Here is a 17,784-nt window from a genome sequence, read left to right as displayed (position 1 = left end):
AGTCGCACGCACGTAGAAAAATCTTGGTGTTATTCCTTCCCATGTGATGATTTGACCACTCCCCCCACAACGACAGCAGCTTTGGCTGGCGCGCAAGCATCGTAAATTTGCCTCCTCGGTAAAACGCTCAGTGGCCGGCTCGGCCTACCTGCTCACTGTCAAAAGGTGGGACAGATGAATAATCCTCCATCTGATCGCTTGTAACTCGGACTATTTTCCCCTTGCCCCCAAGGAAGCCATTACTGGTCGCCTAAAGGATCCAATCCCAATCAGAACCCCGCATAATATCAACCTGGCTAGCTTCACTGCCCTTTCGAGCAGACGACCCACAGCAGCGTCATTTTGTTGAATTTAGTGCAGCCATGAAAGATAACACCATATTACCCAGGGTCATCCCATCAGGTTTCACCAGAAAGACTTTATAACAGCCCTTCTCTGCAGAAGATGGAAGCGGGCTACTATGCTGTTACGCGTGCAACCATCAGGTGTGGTGCGTAGTGACCGGATCATTCAGCACGCGTGCCAGTATTGTGCATGCCTCGTTTTGAAGAATCGCCGCCACGCTTGAACAGACAAGTCAGGGTTCAACCAGAAGGAACGGAGGCGGGTATCCATGGTGGAGTTAACCCCTCGTGAAGCCAGACGCTACAAATCACTTGTGAAGTGTGGTGAAGGTAGCGCGCAGCTCGTTGAACTGACTACCACTAACCCGCCATGGAAAATACAGTAACTGTGGATGGTGAACACAGAGGCTTCGTTTCACAGCAAATGCCGTCCGTGTGACGTTGTGCTGAAGGCGAGCGAAAGTCCATCCACGACGCCAGTGGCGTGGCAGAACAGCCGACGCGCTGAGGGATACTGTCTCTGCCAGTCGCAGTCTGGAAACGGATGAGAAGAGCTTCTTAATTGGACAGAGCAAGCTGTTACGTTTAAGCGGAAGAAAATCCACATTAAGACTTGGCACGTCTGAAAGAAGCACTTTGACCAAGCCACGATACGTATGCAACGAAAGATGGAACTTGCCCAAATGACGGACACCCTCTGACGACTTCCGGAGCCTTGAACTTCTTGGAAAGCCCGTGACAAAGAGTGGATCAGAGGAAGGATATGATTTCGCCAACGGTGAGTCTAGAGATCAAGAATTACGGTTTGAACGGCTTAAACCAGTAACAATGATGTCTTTCACTTGTAAATCGTCGCGCTGAATCCACCAGTGACCAAAACGATAAAACGTTGCTGGTAATTTGTTCTGGGGGCGACTGTCACGCTTAAAACGCAATTATCCTGATGTACGCACACCTCGGTTCGTTCGGTAGCTCAACAACCTTCCCTCGTAGCGATACTGTTAACTCTCGCGATTAGTAAGACTCAGAACCTGTCGAAAAATGAAGCTCTAGTTTATCTACCACGAGACCGACAGACGGATCCACTGCATTTTGCAGAGGCCTCCGAGTCAAGCGGACTGAATCAAGCGACTGCTTGTCATCGATCCAGGCAAAACAGCAAGGTCTTTCGTACAAAATCGTTCCTTGGCAGAGCAACTATCACCGATACTCAGCAACCAAAACATTTAATAGCCGTAGCCGCCGGGAGCAGGGTTCCCGTAGCCGTTGTTGTACCCAGTGTTGTAGCCGCCCGCGTTGGGGCCCCCATATCTCGGACCCTGGTTGCCGTCTCCGCGGTAGCCACCACGACCAGCGTCCATTCGGGGTCGAGGCTCACCCTGCACAACAACAAAAAAAGTTGAACCCTGAATTGCACTGCCACAGGAAACATAATCCGTGTACATTCTGTGCCTCCTTGGTTCCCCAGTTGAGCAGAACTACACCATCTGCATGTCATTGAAAAACACAGTAACGATAAAAGGAATTGGTAGACGCTGTCTCTACAGATGATCCTCCGCGATCCAGAACTGCGTAACTCAAATCGAATACGCACACATGAGAATAACCCCTACACGGAGATTAAAACTCCATAGTTGATGAAAATGAGGAGATTATTCCCCTACGTTACGGAGCCGGTAAAAGCTTGGAACGCAACCGCCGATGCGAACCCACGGCCGCAAGAAACTGAACCACATGGCGAGACACGCGAGGTCGGATTCAAGGAACTCACCTGCACGAAGTCGCCGTTGGGGCCAGTCACGCTGACGGCCTTTCTCTTTCCATCGTGGCCAACTTGTACGCGGAACTCGACGCTCTCACCCTCAGCGAGGTTTCTGAAACCTTGAGCCTTGATCTCAGTCTGGTGCACGAAAAGATCAGTGCCGTCCTCGGCAGTGATGAACCCGAAGCCCTGCACAGAGCGCAAGAGATTTAAAGAGCTCCGGATAAAGAGTTCGAGAGATACAGGTCGAGAATGCAAACCCGTTCCTTGCACCTCCCCGAGAAGCACCCGCGGCGGACTGCGCAGGGTGAAAAAAGCCGTGACATCTTAGGATTCCAGGGAAACTGCTGCGTCCGTTCGTCAGATTTACCTTCTTCGAGTCGAACCATTTGCAGTGGCCTCTCTGAATTTGGTCCTCCATTTTGCGTCGAGGTCGGAAGAGTTGTGAAAGGTAGTAAGGGAAACTGAAAACGCACAGCGCAAAGAGGGGCAAAAGGTGAGTCCGTCCCCACAGAGGGCATCGCACTAACACCAAACTATGGCAAGATTACCGCAGAAAACGGATGCACTGTCGTGCACAACAACGAAGGTACGGGCGGGAAACTCGACTGGACGGAAGACGCCAAGCTCTCAAAACGATCACGGAAAAAAGCAGCCGCAATTCCCCAGGTTTGAAAACCGGTGGACGCTGCCTCCGCTTCCACTCCAGACAGTTGCACGTTCGTTGCTCCCCTAAGTTGTTTATTTTTTTCCTCAGTTCTAAATGGTATTCAAACTACGCCTAGCTCCTCACCTTAAGAAGATGCGAAAATACACGATCTGAAGGAGCAAAGAAGTGGGTCAAGCCTGTCGACGCTGCAGACGTTCTACGCTAACTCTAGCACAACTTCGCTTTCGTCATTAGCGGGTACCCACTCGACAGCACTCGACGGCAGCAGTGAGAGGGTGCCGACCACCCGGCCAGTAACTTTACCAACCGGGTCTGTGGGTTCCACGCAACCTGGGTTTTCGGGTTTGTGGAGGTGGGAGCGCTGCAGGCTGCAGCGAGTGTCTCGGACGATGTGCGGGGAGGTTGGGTCGACTTACTCCTAGCTCGAGAGTGCAGCGAGAACCACCCCCATCCAAAAACCTTACTCGAAGAAACACCCATTACGGTAGGTGGGAACGGGGTGGTGGATCCGGGTGCTAGGATGCCACATCTAAACAAGGTGTCAACTGCAAGACTCCCCTTTTAAATTGCAACTCCACGTTTGCCCTGCGCGATTTGTCCGTGGTGTGGCTGCAGTTCGTGGCAACGTGAACTCTCCTTCGATCCCTCATCCGGCCTCCCTCGTCTAGTGCCTGCAAAACACTTCGCTATGCAACAGAGTGCCGCTTTAAGGTTCAGCGCACAGATAAAGGGGCTTTCCCTGGAGCTATTTTATTGCTGGGCATTACGCGGGTTTGAGAGTGACCGATATTCCAAACCCTGACCGCTAGAAATTGTAGCAGATATACCTATTTTCCACGAGCTGCTATTGCATCTTTCAGAAGTGCCACAGTCCTGGAGAGGGAAGCGGATGCGTCCCAGGGGCAGCGATCACCTCGTTGGGAGGCCGTTGCAATGTATTTACGGTAGCAGTAGTGCAATAATATCTTATGCAAACTTTTGTTCCTATTAGGGAAACGAGCGCCATGTCGGAAAGCTGTGCTCCGCCAGAATCTCCTGAGAATAGTTCACTCTTTAGAAGGCGGCTTCATGTGGGACAAAAGACAGGGCAACAAGCAATTTGTTCAGCCGAGCGCGGACGCTTGCTGCGATCATGCAGAGTAAACCTTTTTTCATGGCAGCTCTGGTGCTGTTAACTGTAAAGCGAGGAGTGTGTGACCGGCAACTGCCAAGAGGTGTCTACAGAGCAGTCCACAAAAACAGATATTATGTCGGTCTGCTCGGCAAGAAACATTTTCGACATACGCAGTTGAAGTGACTAAGGCGCCTGAATGTTGTGTTACGTGTTCCCCCAGGGTGTCCACAGGCGGCGTCAGGATTGCCATCCGTCACCAGCACCGCTCCTTTAAAAGTAACAGGGATGTTACCACATTTGGGTTCTGTGTCTATGCGGTTTTCAGTAGAATGGACACTGGACAGATAAAACGAGAGCAGCGTCTGAGAACACGCAGCGACGGCTGTTGTCAATAGGCTCCACTGTTTATGCCAGATTACCTCTTAGACTCACACATGTCTTCTCTGCAACCTCCCAGAGGTGGGAACAGGCAAGAACTGCAAGAAACTTCACTTGTCTAGGTGACGACCCTCTTGAGGAGGGACAGACTGACAGCGCCTTTGTCGGTGATGCACTGGTGGTGAAGAGAGCTTCTCAACAGCCATCTTAATTGCACCTTCAGAACGTTCGTACTTGTATGAAAATGAAAGACGATGTCTAGGGCAAGAGAAACGGGGTCTTCAAACAGCTACCATTGCTCCTGTTATTGTTGCCTTCTTGCTGCATGTTCGAATGCCTAAGGTGTCGCCGAGCAGCAACCGTGGATGACCCCATTCGCACTAGTCTGTTTCCGAAGATGCGCGGTACTCCTATTGAACCGCATCTTAAATACCTGCTGGCTGCATTTGATGCTCGAATATTTGCACTAATAAGTAAAGCAATTAATGCTCGTCAGCGTGCTACCGCCCATTGTCCCGTTTTGCTGATGGTAGGACTTTTTGATCAAGTGGTAAAACATACAACCTGAGACTACGACGATATAAACCTTGGCGATAGCGGTCAAGTTAACCAGAACGCTGCTGTGTCAATCGTGTCATCATGTGGTACCTCAACGGTTGGGGGCTGCCGCAATGTCCTACTGGTGGACTCCCACGGCGGGGATCAGCTGGATTACACCTTACTGTCACAGGCTGACAGCGGAGAGATTTCTTCACATTCGCATCCGCGATACTCGACCATGAGTTGCTCCGAGTGAACACAATGCCTCCCCTCACTTCATTTTCCCCCAGGGGAGCCGCTTTTGCACTAATCCCATTGTTGGTTCGTGTAGCGTTTCCCTTTTTTCTGTAAAACGCATTCCAGCCTTTAGCGAACCAAGCTGCCATACATATCCCTTAAGTAGCACTGAAGCTGCACATAACTCGCATTTCATTGCTATAAACAGTGACACTTAAGTGAGCTGGCCAATATTACACAATGTCTTTACAAAACAAGCCTGAGTTTCTTTCTGAATGCCACTACCACCATCCTATGCGACCAATTGACGTTTGTTGACATCAGTTCCGTACTAACGACAAGCATAACAGGATGCGAGAAAACTGTGTCACGATGGCACACAGCTGCGTTGCCAGCACGTGGTGGCTGTCAAGAAGCGGAGCTTTCAACGGCAAAATATTCTGCTGTTTTTTGCGAAGGCTCGAGCTCTAGCTGTGGTACTTGAACACACGTGAATCAACAGCGAAAAAATCCATCACATGTATTTCCGACTCCAAGATAGTTTCTTCTGCAGTGGATCTCTGGGATCCTGTGCAGTTCCGCTGTTTGCCACACTTGTAACTGAAAAGAATATCACTACGCACGGTTCTTCCCAAGGGCGTGACCGCGTGCGAATGGCTCTGATTCAGCGCTATGGACGACCGTCTTGATCCGCTGCTCCAAAATGTGATGTGTTTCCGACACCGTTTCCTCATCAATGACACAAAGTTGCCTTTTGAGCAACCATTACTGAGGATAAAGATCGTGTTAATGAAAAACAGTCGCTGGCAATGAGAACGAGTCAAATAGTTCGCGCGACTTGTGGCTTCGATGTATACGAGATTTACGCGTGCATGCGCGCTAGCGCGTGACTCGTGTGTACCGGTGTTTTTTTTTGTGGTTTGTTCCATCCGAGACGTACAACTTAACAGTCCATTTTACGTTTGATTTTGACTTCTGTCTATCGTATCATGTGTATTGTCTCCAGGAGAAGTCTTGACTACACTGAGGTACCAGACTTCTATACCGCCTTCTCTTGGAAAAGCACACCACAACGGATGTGCTGGCTCCCTTGTTGCTTCACCAGGAGACTATAACCTGTAACCTTTGCACGTGATGATGAACAACTGGAACGCGTGTGTGCCGTGCCCTGTTTCTTCGGGCCCGGAGGTTTGACTGTATAAACCAGATACAGGGGAGACGAGCTGTTGTACCGATTTAGACAACGACCTTCTTCGTCGGTCTCCGCAGACCAGACACATCTTCTTCTCCAACGCTTTGACTTGCTACACAAAGCCACCACTATGTCGGGTCAAAACAGCTTCGTGCTAGGTAGAGGAGTGCCCTCTGTATCGCCCCGGCCGTTCTGCTGTTCTACCCCTGCTCTTTCTTCTCTGAACTTTTGCAGTTTGACCGAATACCAATCGCGTACTGGCATGCGGATGCTTCACCCCTTCGAGGTAGGAGCTGGTCGGTGCCTTGTGACTCAATTCGTCAGGTCAACTGGGCCTTCGCGTGATGCCAGATCCCGTTGTCGCAGTGGCGAAAAGGGTGTGTCCCGTGCCTGCAGTCAAGGGAAAGTCCCGGACAACATTGCGGGGTCTCCAGACGTCCGACCGCGGGACTCCTTACTGCCCTGCTGTGACTACCTTTTGCGCCGCCTTCTGCCATCAGTTCTCTCTGAATGCTTTTCCGGCAACAGGACTCCAAACCTTGCCCCAGCAGAGCGGAAGGCGGGGGACAATGCACGGTGTAGCCGGTGCGGTCGGCCACAGCTTGAATCAGAACAACCGGAACAAGAAATAGTTCGTAAGATAAACGAAGCGACCGCAAACTCTTCAGATTTTAGGCGAGAGCTCGGGCCCACAACGGCAGATACCGCCAGAGCAGCTGCATCCCCGTCGACATCTGCTGTAGGCGGGGGCAGTGCGTGTGAAGGGGGATCTCCGGTAGCGGGTAGCTTTCCTGATATGCCTGAAGAGGGTATATCTACAGTCGTTAGTCAAAACGCACCACGGAACTCCGCTGCGATTGCTTACTCGTTTTTCTCAGATCGGCTGCGAGCCATCCGCCAGGATGCGGTTCGCCAGCGTCTGAATACACCGGATTTGTTCGTTATTCTCCTTCAGTGTGCACGGTTCCATCTGTTTGCTGAGTACTTTTGGGGTGGGGGAATGTACCGCAAGTCTACCGCGTCCTCTGAGCCAGCTTCTTGGGTTAGGCGGCCGCATTCGCCTAACCTAAGCGACATCGAGGTCAGACAGTACGACTCTAGCGAGAGCGGGGTAGCAGGAGCAGGAAGGCACTTGTCGGCACGCACGCCTCCATTAGAATCAGCTGCAAAAGACAGCCACCTTGAATCCGCGAATAACGGCGCCCAGGTACAGGAAGTATCTCCTGAAGCGACCTTTAGAGTTTCTGGGTTTTCTCCCAGTCTCAACCGTTTTCTTCTGTCCTCATGCCTTGTACAACTCCTCGGCATCACTCTCCGAGAATCGCGGCGCTTTCGATTGTTGAAGCGGCGAAAAAAAAGAGAACACAAGATGGGAGCTGACTGCAGGATTAGTGGTCCAGGTAGCCACAAGGTGTCGTCGGAAGAAACCCGATCGGAGCTCGAGGAATTTGCCAGGGGACTGGGCGTCGAAATCTCAGAAATTGACGAGGTCGTCGCCGTTTTCTTGTTGTCCCAGACACTCGCTGTGCCTGTTCAAACGATGTTTAACTCAGGACAGGAAAGAAGCATTTTTGTGATTCAGGAGATAACCAGAGCTCTCGGTGTCTGGTTGAACGACCTTCCCTGGTCTGTTTTGGCACTCCGAATGACTATTCAAGGCAAGTTCACGAAACCCAGACGACCGTCAGAGCTGCGTTTAGTCACTGGCTTCGTTATACACGATGTGTCAGCACACATAGAAATGCAAACAGACCCGTGGCGTTCTGTGTCGCGACTCATGTCGGTCGCTTCTGTGGTTCTCGCGATCAAAAAGTTTACTACGATATACTCTGGGCCATGTTTCCGACATTTTTGTTCTTAATCGACCGTATATGTGCTGTCACGAACCGGCTGTGGCTAGGGAGTCACTCAGTCCTTGGAAGTTGCTGGTTTTTTCGAGCATGTGGTAGTATTCTTGGGCATCGCGACTCGGATACCATGTAACTACTGCCGTCAAACAGTATGCAGTCATAGGTCGAGGTAATTGTTTTTATTTGCTCTGTTTTTTGAAAGGCTTCTTTATGACGGGGATGCACAATACGGATACTCCCGAGGCGTGGATATTGGTTGTCATTTGGTCAATTTCTTTTTCGGTGCATGCGTTCAGCTTCATCTGGCGTAGACCCACGCCGTGCCCTCTTAAGTCAAGAGAGAGCTCCCCTTCCTTTCCTTCTTCAGTGCGCTGTGTATCCACACGCAGACCGACTTCGAGCTGTTGTCCTTGCCGAGATTAAGGCGTCCGCAGTAGCAGCTGTACCAGGCACAGTGGTATCGATGAAACAGTTAATCCAGTTAATGGCGTGCGGTAGGGCCGAGGATGCGACCAGTGTGTGTCTACGCTTGGGAGCTGGCGAACCTGTCTATAGTCAGGAAGCAAGACGTGAGGCAGAGGGAAGCAGTGCCGAAGGCGGTTCAGGCAGGGATAGCGGAAAACAGCGCCTGCAGCCGACACATAGCATGTCGTTGCCAGCTCCGCGACACGCGAACAGCCAACTCGGGGAAGGGCACACAGGGGACGCAAAAAGCGCACATCCAGCGAACTTTAGCTCCGATTTCTCAAAAGCCGATCATGAAGCAGTTTCAGCGCAGCTGCAGATATCAAATGTTACAAAATATACCTATCGACACGAGGTAGTTGCAGGCATCCGCTTTCGCAGAACTGACGAAACTACATACGCGCCAGGGCACACTCTCGCAACTAATGGTACAAAAAAGGAACCAGGAAAACAAATTCGTTTCTCTGAGATTCTTGCCCTGGTTGGAAGCGATTCATGGATGCGGTCCGCTCCGTCATTCGTAATGCATGCACCTGTTGATGTCGAGGAGTTGAGAAATATCTTCGCTTGGCCTCCACCACTCGTTAAGCAAGAACATCGGGTTACTCTATGCTTGTGAAAAAACCGACCGTCACAGTTCAAGCTACTTGACGTTACAGTTGGACATCTGCTACTGTACGCGATGACTCAACATCGTCAGCATTCACCAGATACTCTCATGGTTAGGTATTTCCTCAAACTCTCATATAGGATCCAGTAGAAAATTCGCTGTGCTTCTGAGACTAATGTGGACTGGGACTCGGTAAAGTTTCGGTAACGAGAACCGGTGATGAGTGATGCGCCTAACACGCGTGAAGGATTGGCGGGCTCCACTGCGGATGGATATGGATCTTCGTGTGCTGAGTCACGGTCAGGCGCGCAGTGTAGTCAATCTTTTCTCGCAGACCTTAGTCGCACACACAAACGGATTTTGAATTATTTTTTTGTAGATGTATGCTTGGGAGAGCATGCGCACATAGACGACCACCATCGCGAGGTACAAAACTGCAGTTTATGCGGTGGCGGAGTTGTATTGCCGGGGAACGTATCAACTCTTACGCTGGAATACCGTACAATTCCGGACAAAGCAGCATTCGGTGACTCGGCTCCACCGAACAATTTAAAGTACGGTGGATCCAAATATGCGCACTAAGATGTAGCAGCCAGTGCGATAGAGCTTAGGAAGTGACACCTGAATCTTAGGGCAAATGTGGCTTGCCAACCTGTGATTTCACCCACAATGCAAAAATGCCGTTCCAGTCCTCTGTCTTTGGGTATGCGCGGAAATCTAGACAAGTGACGCCGCGGTACTCCCGTCTCACCAGGTTCTCAAAGCCGCATCAGCGGATGTATCCACTTTCCTTCTTCTTCGTCGAGCCTATTTTGTAGGATCGCTTGCCTATGAACATGCACAGAAGACAGCACTGCTCGACTGCCGACATCGACAAAATGGAAAAGTGTAGCCTAGTACATCTTACACAAGCAGGCATGTTCACCGAATGATCAGCTACCGCCACGGATGAAGCGATTCAACAGTTTTCACACAGCGAGGATACACGAGGTGGTTCGGCTCTCTATCTTCTTGTCATTTCTAGTTACAAACATCCACCACTGTTTGTACGTGGGTGTACTTCTGCTGTCATCCACACTCACCTGATGCTACCCATGAGCCTGTTCATGGTAAAGATGTTGTGAACAGTAACAAGCACTCCTCCCAGCTGCTCTCCGGCCTTCAAGAGATAGTGCAAGTACGCCCTGAGATGAAACAGGCTTGGATAGAGGAGCTATGGAACCGAGCACATGTTTAGGATGGCTGTTGCGTGAGGTGGTAGGTACATTTATCTGTCAGAGTGTGATCAACGGCATATCCTGACAGCAGCCTTGGTAGTGATTCTGACACTGCTCAGGATCGAAGTTCGTTGGATTTGTGTTGGTTTAGATTCACCTTTTGTTCCTGCCGGTTAAACGATTAAAAGGAAATGCTCGATCGAAGCTGGAGGTGTCTCTCTTTGGAAAAAACACGTTTGCCGCTAAGTGGTTGATATGCTGTCCAACTCTGAGGAACCGTCTAAACACGGAGAATGTGGTAACTTCTTTCGTCCCAGTCCATATTGAGGTCCAAAAGTAAGTTTTCCCCCAAGAACACGAGCGAGAGATGCTACACGAATGAACAGGGTCAATAGCATTTCAGCAGGTAGAGCCTATCCCAGCCACGAATGCCGAGCAACTTTCCACTTGAATGACTTGTACTGACCTGCTCGCGGTTCTGCACGTGTAACAGCCACAGTTTGGTAGAATGGGTCTGTCGTCAAACTTGAACGCAGCCTGAGGAAATTCATAGAACGCGACAGATACGCATTCATTCCCTCTCTCCCCCGAAACCTTTGGACGTTCAGTTCACATGCGTGGCGTATTTTGACCTGCTTGGCACAGACACACTCTGATCCCACGCCCGCTTGTGCCGATTATCATCATCAGAGCAGAGACATCGAGCTGTTTCACAAACACAATCAACGGCAGGTCCTTTGATTTTCACGGACAGAATTTCGTACTGGATTGTCTTCGCGTCCATAGTGCGTTTAAGACTACTACTGCACACCGTAGAGTTTAAGAGAGACTTGCTCACCGTCATCGCCTGTTTATCCTCTTACAATACCTCCATGCAACTTACATTTCGCAAGTCCACGTACTCCTTGGGTCTCTGCGCTGCTGCAGGGAAGGCCGTTCGCCTTCTCTGGCGAGCGGATAAACATGGCGCCGCGGATTGACCTGGCAAGAAACTGGGCAACTCTTGAGCCGAGGCTCGAACTCCTGTTCGCGGAGCTACATTGTCAACTTTGCGTGCGCCGGTGTTCGCGTCGCCGTAATCCCAGCAGGCAGATGGTGGGACATTAACGGATCCGCTGTCTTCCCAGAACGCAAGCGGAACGAGGGCGCTGCCATGGCGTCCGGCCCGCGTTGGATGGACGCAATCAAACGTGTCTATACCCTAAGGAAAAGGGAGCATCACAGAAGTTCAGAACGTGGAACTGGACTCCTGGTTGCATTCACTCGTAGCTGAAAGCAGATGATCTCTCTCTTTAATTTGGGCGCCTGTTCGGAAAATACCAAGTAATCGTGAAGTCGTTCAAAGATCAAACCTGTGGTAAAAAGAGTGGAGCTTTCTGCGAACAACGCCACTGACCAGATTTATCAAAATAGCGTGAACCAGCTGACTAAGGACATCCTGGGACAGAAGGGGGGGGGTTAGGGTTTAGGCATGCGGAGCGAATGCTCTGTGCACCAGTATCTCGACGGCTACGGTAGGCGCAGCTACAAGTACCTGCCTGACACCGTGGAAAATGTCACGCATGCGTCCGATCCCCAGCAAATGGATGGGCCGGTCTCTTCGCAACTGCCTGCAACAAGCGGGAAAAACACAAACCCTGTTCACGGACGTATTGCTCGACCGATCGCAGTCTGTGGATACAGGAGGCGGCAACAATGGAACCGACACCTAAGACGCCACTGGGCTCCCGAAGACACTTCGAGCTTCTGAAGCCTCGGCGATACTCTTTCACGAATAGGTGGACTGCCTTTCTCAGCAAGCTGAAGTGACGTTGTGCTCACACGAATGCACGTCTGTAACCGCAGCCCAGGTTTAGTCCAGATCGAAGAGAGTCCACACGCATCACGTCATGCCAACAGCAAAAGCCGCAAAGGGGATCAGGTGGAAAGCGAAGTGAAACGAAGGAAACTCATACACAGCTGAAAACAAAAAGAACAAATGGGACAAGAGACATCACCTCGCTGTGTCGTCCCGTCCGAAGAAGCACACGCACAAAATGTCGCTCAAAAGTTACTTGAACCGTAGAACGGACTTGGCGCAGTTTCCACACGAACACAGTGTCTGTTGCGTGTGGTAGTATTGTTGGCAGTTGATGACTTGTTGGTATTCTACATCGGCTTACTGTGCAGTTTCTCGAACGACTGCATGCATCTGCTCGCTGTCAGCTCCTAAGCTGCCACCGATTGCCGATCCGAAAAACGGATGTCTGTCCGAAACAGAACATGGCCAAAAAACACATTCACACTACAGAAAAGTTAGATCCCTATAGGTTCCTCTGCTGACATGCCCCAGGAGAACCAGACTGGTCACTATTGCCGTTGAGAAAGCCGCTCGTTCTCACGTATCGTCTCAGCTGCGATTGCACCCATCGTGGATTTTCCGGTAAAGGTATGAAAACCAAGTTCTGTATAAGTTGTGTACACCCCGACTCCACCCCGGCCTGATTGAGACGAATAAACAGTGTTGACTTCCATCCCACGGCATTCCACTCATTCCACATGGGTTCGCTTTTATTCGGGTTGTTCGCAAAGCCTATTTTGTTGCCGATTTCAGAATACCAGCACAGAGACCTAGAAAAGCTCAGAAGGTGGTGCGGCTTGCACACCTAGATTGCATGAACCGAATCACCGAAAGGACTGCAGGTCGCCTTTCCACTATAGAGCCCGCCCAGACGTCATCAGAGCGTCCAGGAAGTCAACTGCGAATCTGTGCCTGGTCGTCCACGTTCCACTGCTCGGCTATAGTTCCTGAATTTCCCCGCTCCTCACTCGTTCACAAAGCTGACGCTCTCCTCCCTCAAATCTCTGTAGACGCCGCCCTGGACAACTCCGTATAAACCTTGTTGAGGAAACGCCTGAGGGTCGTGAGAGTCGAGTCCATGCCCTGCAGGCTTTGTCGTTGCGTGGTCCCGAGACGCAGAGCAGATGGGGCACTCTGCATGGCTTCGCGGACCCACAGAAATGGACTGGGCAGACCGCGTGGACTCTTCCGAGTCGTCGGCAGTGACCCTATTTACCGAGCGTTTCCGGACGCCACTCAGAACGGCGTCACAGGAAGGAGACCGACAAGCTGGCTGGCTTGTCGCTGGATATTTTTCGTAAAACACGGGGAACTGTGGAGGCAGTCCACCCCGCATTTCCCTGAGGCGACTGAGAGCGACAAGACACCGAAGAGCCCACCGGTGAGACCGTCGCATCGAAGCCGCCGTGTAACCCTGAGGGACAGGAGACGCGGAACTCTGATTGAAGTGTCAAGAAACCGAATCCAATGGGTCTGTGGGGGCCTCGGCAGTCAAAGGGCGCCTGTCGGGCAGCAGACGAGACATCCCAACTCGGCCAGGCCTTACCTTGGAAGTGTGGAACGGCGTGCATTCATCGAGTGCAACAATGAGGTCCGCTCCTGAAGAAGGTGCCACACAGAGACGCGGGGGCGCGCGCCTACTCGGAAGGTTTCCACTCGAACACACGCAGTGCTTCTCGTAGAACGCAAGCAACGCTGCTCTGTCGTGCATGCAAACGGTCCACGACGCAGCCGAAGCAGTGACTCTAACATCGTGTTCAACTGACGAGAAATGGCTGGAGCCGCCACACCTGCACCTGGGCATCACCCACATTCGTTCTGAAACGTATTTTTCCATACGCCTGTACGCTGCCCACCGAGTTGTGCCTGAGCTTCCATAGCTCTTTCGGGAGTCAACTCAATCCGCTGTCCCGTGTGGTAACTGCGGAAAACGGCTCCTGTTTCATCTAGACGGAGTAAGTGCGAGTTTGGATCGTCCCCATCTGTGTCTCTGTCGAACACAGCGTCGTCGAAACGGCCTTCATTGTTGAGGCGGCTCTCGGCGTCCAGCTTATCACCTCTGTCGCCTTCCAAGGCTCCAGGCACAGACGCCCTTGAAACCGATTCGCCGCGATTGACACTACCCCGCCGACGGCCCTTCACCTCATCGGCAATGCTGCCATGGTGCAGAGAAAAAATCTGGTAGCCGCCGCTGTCGGTGAACATCGGGCCGTGCCAGCCGGTGAAATGCTGAGGAAAACAAAGAGAAATCCAATACACTCCCGGTCGATACTTTGGAAGACATTCCCTCGCAGGAACACAGGAGACCGAAACCTCGAGAAACGCTTCTAAGAAACAGTGCCGTGCACTGGATATGCGCTGCATATAAGTCCTGGCGGAGGAGAACGAGGTAGAATTGCATCGGGTAAGGAGTTCGAAATGCAGTCAGCAGAAGAGCACGTTGGTGCCCCTGTCACGACGTAGGAACAAGACTGCCCTCCTGCAATTTCTCCGACAGAAGCAAAGTTCTTTCTAGGGAAAGAGTTTCGCCACGACAGGCAACACGATACAAACTACATTGTTGCACATTGCCAGTCTCAATTGTTCCTGTAGGAGCAATCATGGACCACACACGACCGGGCACCCTGTCGCTGATAAAGCTTCAATCCCGAAAAATAGGCTTAAAAAAAAGAAAAGAAGCACTTGCAAGTTCTAGAAAACCAATGGATGTGCGTCAGGAGAGTTCTAAGACAGAAAAGTACCTGAAGTCCGCCCAAGCGTTCAATGACTTCTGGACCCGGATACACTAGCAAGTGGTAGGTGTTGGCAAGAATGATCTGAGAGACAAGACACCACAGCCGTACTGGAAAATGAGCACTGGGGTACGATTGACAAGTCTTTAAATCCATTCCTTCGCACAGACGAAGTAAAACTCGCAGACTCTGAGCAAACATGCGGCAATCGTGAAAAAAGGACCACCGCTGCATGTCGTTTCCCCTACTTCGTTCTCGGAGGACGCAAACCGGCCTTTCAACAGTCGGACCGCACCTGTGTGTTTGCTTCACGGAGCATTTCGACAGTGATGCCTTTCACTGTGGCTTTGGTGCCGCAGAGGATGAAGTTGGGTGTCTCCACATCCCCGAAACGGGTCCGAATCAAACCTACGCGGGGCGTTCCCGCCTTCGGACTCCCTTCCTCCCGCCCGGTGATGATGTCCGGCAAAGACAATCCGCTTTGAAGGGACGGGACCATGCCCCCGTACAGTCTGCTCTTGGCTCGAGTGGCTCTCGAGGTGTTTCCTCCCTCTCGAGGTACCCTGCGCATTCGCGAATTCGCTCCAAAGCTGTCCAGCGTTGCACTGTGAGACACCGTCCAGTGCCGCTGCTGTGTGGACCTGAAGAGCTGGTAGTCTGCGGCCCACCTCCACGGGAGCCGCGCCTGCTTCTTCGACAGGCAGCCACCAAGAAAACCGACACAAATCCGTGAACTTCCCACCCGCCGTCCTGGCTCCTTCGGAGAAGGTGTTGAGAAAAGACGGACACAGGGCGTATGGGTTTTGCGGTGGCATGAGCCAAGAGACGGCTTTTGAGCTTCACGGAAGACGGAGAGAAAAATAGGATGGCTTCCCGTAGCCGTATCATTTGAGAACACGCGCTTTTGGAGAAAGGCAAAGAGTGCCAGTGTACCGGGGCGGGAACCAGTTCTGGGCGACCGGAAATGCTCCGGGAAGGTGACGCTACACTGTGTCCCAGGAGGCAGCGCGGAGGAAAAGTTCTGCCAGCGGCGGGTGCAAGTTCTAGAATGCGAGTGTCTGGCAACCCTGTGGATCTGCACGGGAATCGGCGACGCGTCCAAAGGAGAACAGGGAAATGAATGGAGGACCGCCGTTCGCGTCGCACTCCCCCACTCCCGACCCCAAATGTGCCCGCAGATGCTGAGCAGGAAGATACTGACGACTGCAGAGCGTCTCGACAAACGCAGCGGGGGTGATTTTAACGAAGAACAGCGGTTCGTCCTGCGTCGGCTGGGTGCCGACACACGACGATTCCCGCCTGTGTAGGTTGGTAAACAGTCACGCTTCACACCAAAGAGGGCCGGGTGGAGCATCCACCCACTCAGAAGTGAATCCATCGTTTTTATCACTCCAAGGTGCAGCGATTGCGCAGCTGGAGGAAATAAGGCAAAACATGACATCAAGGTGAAGAGATCACGGTGGGATCCAGGCATGACAGGCAGTGGAAGGGCAGGAATTGACGTGCGGGTTTCGCCAACATGGCTGTGCCGTGTGAAGACGCGATGGCGAGTGACGTATTGTTTGCGCGTAACGGCAGAACTCCAAAATGAAACAGACGCGAGTGGTGTGTGTCTCACCTTCGGTCGAACCTGAAGCACAGGCAAGGCCGCGGCGAAGACTTGTCAGATACACTCTGTGAACACCGCATTCACCCATTTCCCGCATCCTCGAAAGCCTAGAATGATCCCAGAAAGAAACTACAGCTTTCTTTCCCTTGTGGGGCTGGGCTGCCGGCTTGCACACGACACGCTTCCATGGTACACCAAACTAAATCGACGCTATCTTTCCGCAGTGGCTGACCTGAGATTTGCTTTGTGGATTCTGGGTTTATTTTACAGGGTCGTTTCGACACCAACATGGCGTCAAACGATTCATACGCGAATGACAACGAAAAAACACACGATTGTGTCAATGCATTAAAAAGTGTACCGCGCTGAACACCAGGAGCGCAAGCCACAGCACGCAAGACAAGCGTACTTTGACGTAAGTCAAACTGGCCGGGGTTGCATGCATCTGGTTTTTGATTCTGCCGCCATTTTCCGGGAGGTAAACGAAGATTCGTCGAAATATCGGGACACTGCGGTTTCTTCTGCTACGGAGTGATGCTCCGACAATTCTTAAAGCCTGGGTTGGATGGAAGTGGGTCGTTTCTTCTGTGCGGCTTCCAAAAATTGCTGTTTCCGGGGTTCGCTCTGCTGCCATTTCGTGGAACACAGTTGCGATGGTGGTAAAACAGTAGCTAGGACTCTCTTGTCTGCATTCTTTTCACACAATAAGAGTGCCAAAAGAATTGCTGTAGGTGAGGGCAGATTCCTGCGCTCTCCAATAGTGGGTGAGCTGAAAGCGAAGAGAGCAGGATATCGGCAACTATGTACTGCCTGTCACTATGTGTTGTACAGCGCGAATGAGAGAGATGATCACATTCTGCGTGTAGTTCCACAGTCATTTCATACGGATTATAGCGCCTTTAACGGGCACATGTTTAATGAAGCTATCAGTTCTTAATGCCGGCTTTGTACGGAGGGCATGGTAACTTTTTTGTACCAGTCGAGATCCATGGTTCGGAATTATCGTAGCTGAACACTCGCAGATGATTTTCGATGTCAGGAGATGGTTAACCAAAGCCACACAATGTAATAATGATCAACTTTAAAAATATGGATTCAGGTTCTGCCGCGTCCCGAGATGTCTTGCAGCTTGCTACCAGTGTGTTCCTTATGGCCTTCGAGCACCACATGTTTCAGGGTCGGCGGTACTATTTTTTTATGGCTAGGTGCTGGACACAAATTTGA

The 17,784-nt window shown here is 51.5% G+C and overlaps 3 protein-coding genes across 3 annotated transcripts; 1 reads left to right on the top strand and 2 right to left on the bottom strand.

Moving 5' to 3' along the window:
• Window positions 1–886: 886 nt before the first annotated feature.
• On the bottom strand, window positions 887–3,256 carry TGME49_320600 (cold-shock DNA-binding domain-containing protein; the record flags this gene model as incomplete). The annotated part of the gene is made up of 5 exons (XM_002369876.2): window positions 887–1,723; window positions 2,116–2,295; window positions 2,477–2,570; window positions 2,900–2,925; window positions 3,080–3,256. The coding sequence occupies 5 exons, from the start codon at window positions 3,254–3,256 to the stop codon at window positions 1,571–1,573; spliced, it is 630 nt and encodes a 209-aa protein (XP_002369917.1). The 3' UTR covers window positions 887–1,570.
• Window positions 3,257–5,495: 2,239 nt separating this feature from the next.
• TGME49_320610 (hypothetical protein) lies at window positions 5,496–9,171 on the top strand (the record flags this gene model as incomplete). Its single annotated transcript, XM_018783001.1, has 3 exons — window positions 5,496–5,521; window positions 6,052–7,895; window positions 8,384–9,171. The coding sequence occupies exons 2-3, from the start codon at window positions 6,368–6,370 to the stop codon at window positions 9,169–9,171; spliced, it is 2,316 nt and encodes a 771-aa protein (XP_018638074.1). The 5' UTR covers window positions 5,496–5,521; window positions 6,052–6,367.
• Window positions 9,172–9,446: 275 nt separating this feature from the next.
• Window positions 9,447–16,900, bottom strand: TGME49_320620 (queuine tRNA ribosyl transferase). The gene is made up of 11 exons (XM_018783002.1): window positions 15,247–16,900; window positions 14,961–15,035; window positions 14,076–14,448; window positions 13,766–13,818; window positions 13,188–13,633; window positions 12,542–12,625; window positions 11,914–11,989; window positions 11,263–11,580; window positions 10,846–10,916; window positions 10,245–10,346; window positions 9,447–9,990 (listed from the first exon to the last, which is right to left on the bottom strand). The coding sequence occupies exons 1-11, from the start codon at window positions 16,423–16,425 to the stop codon at window positions 9,921–9,923; spliced, it is 2,847 nt and encodes a 948-aa protein (XP_018638075.1). The 5' UTR covers window positions 16,426–16,900; the 3' UTR covers window positions 9,447–9,920.
• Window positions 16,901–17,784: the final 884 nt, after the last annotated feature.

This window comes from Toxoplasma gondii, chromosome IV, assembly GCF_000006565.2.
Source record: "Toxoplasma gondii ME49 chromosome IV, whole genome shotgun sequence".
In the NCBI taxonomy this organism is placed as follows: Eukaryota; Apicomplexa; class Conoidasida; order Eucoccidiorida; family Sarcocystidae; genus Toxoplasma; species Toxoplasma gondii.
This window is presented reverse-complemented; position numbering and strand designations above follow the sequence as displayed.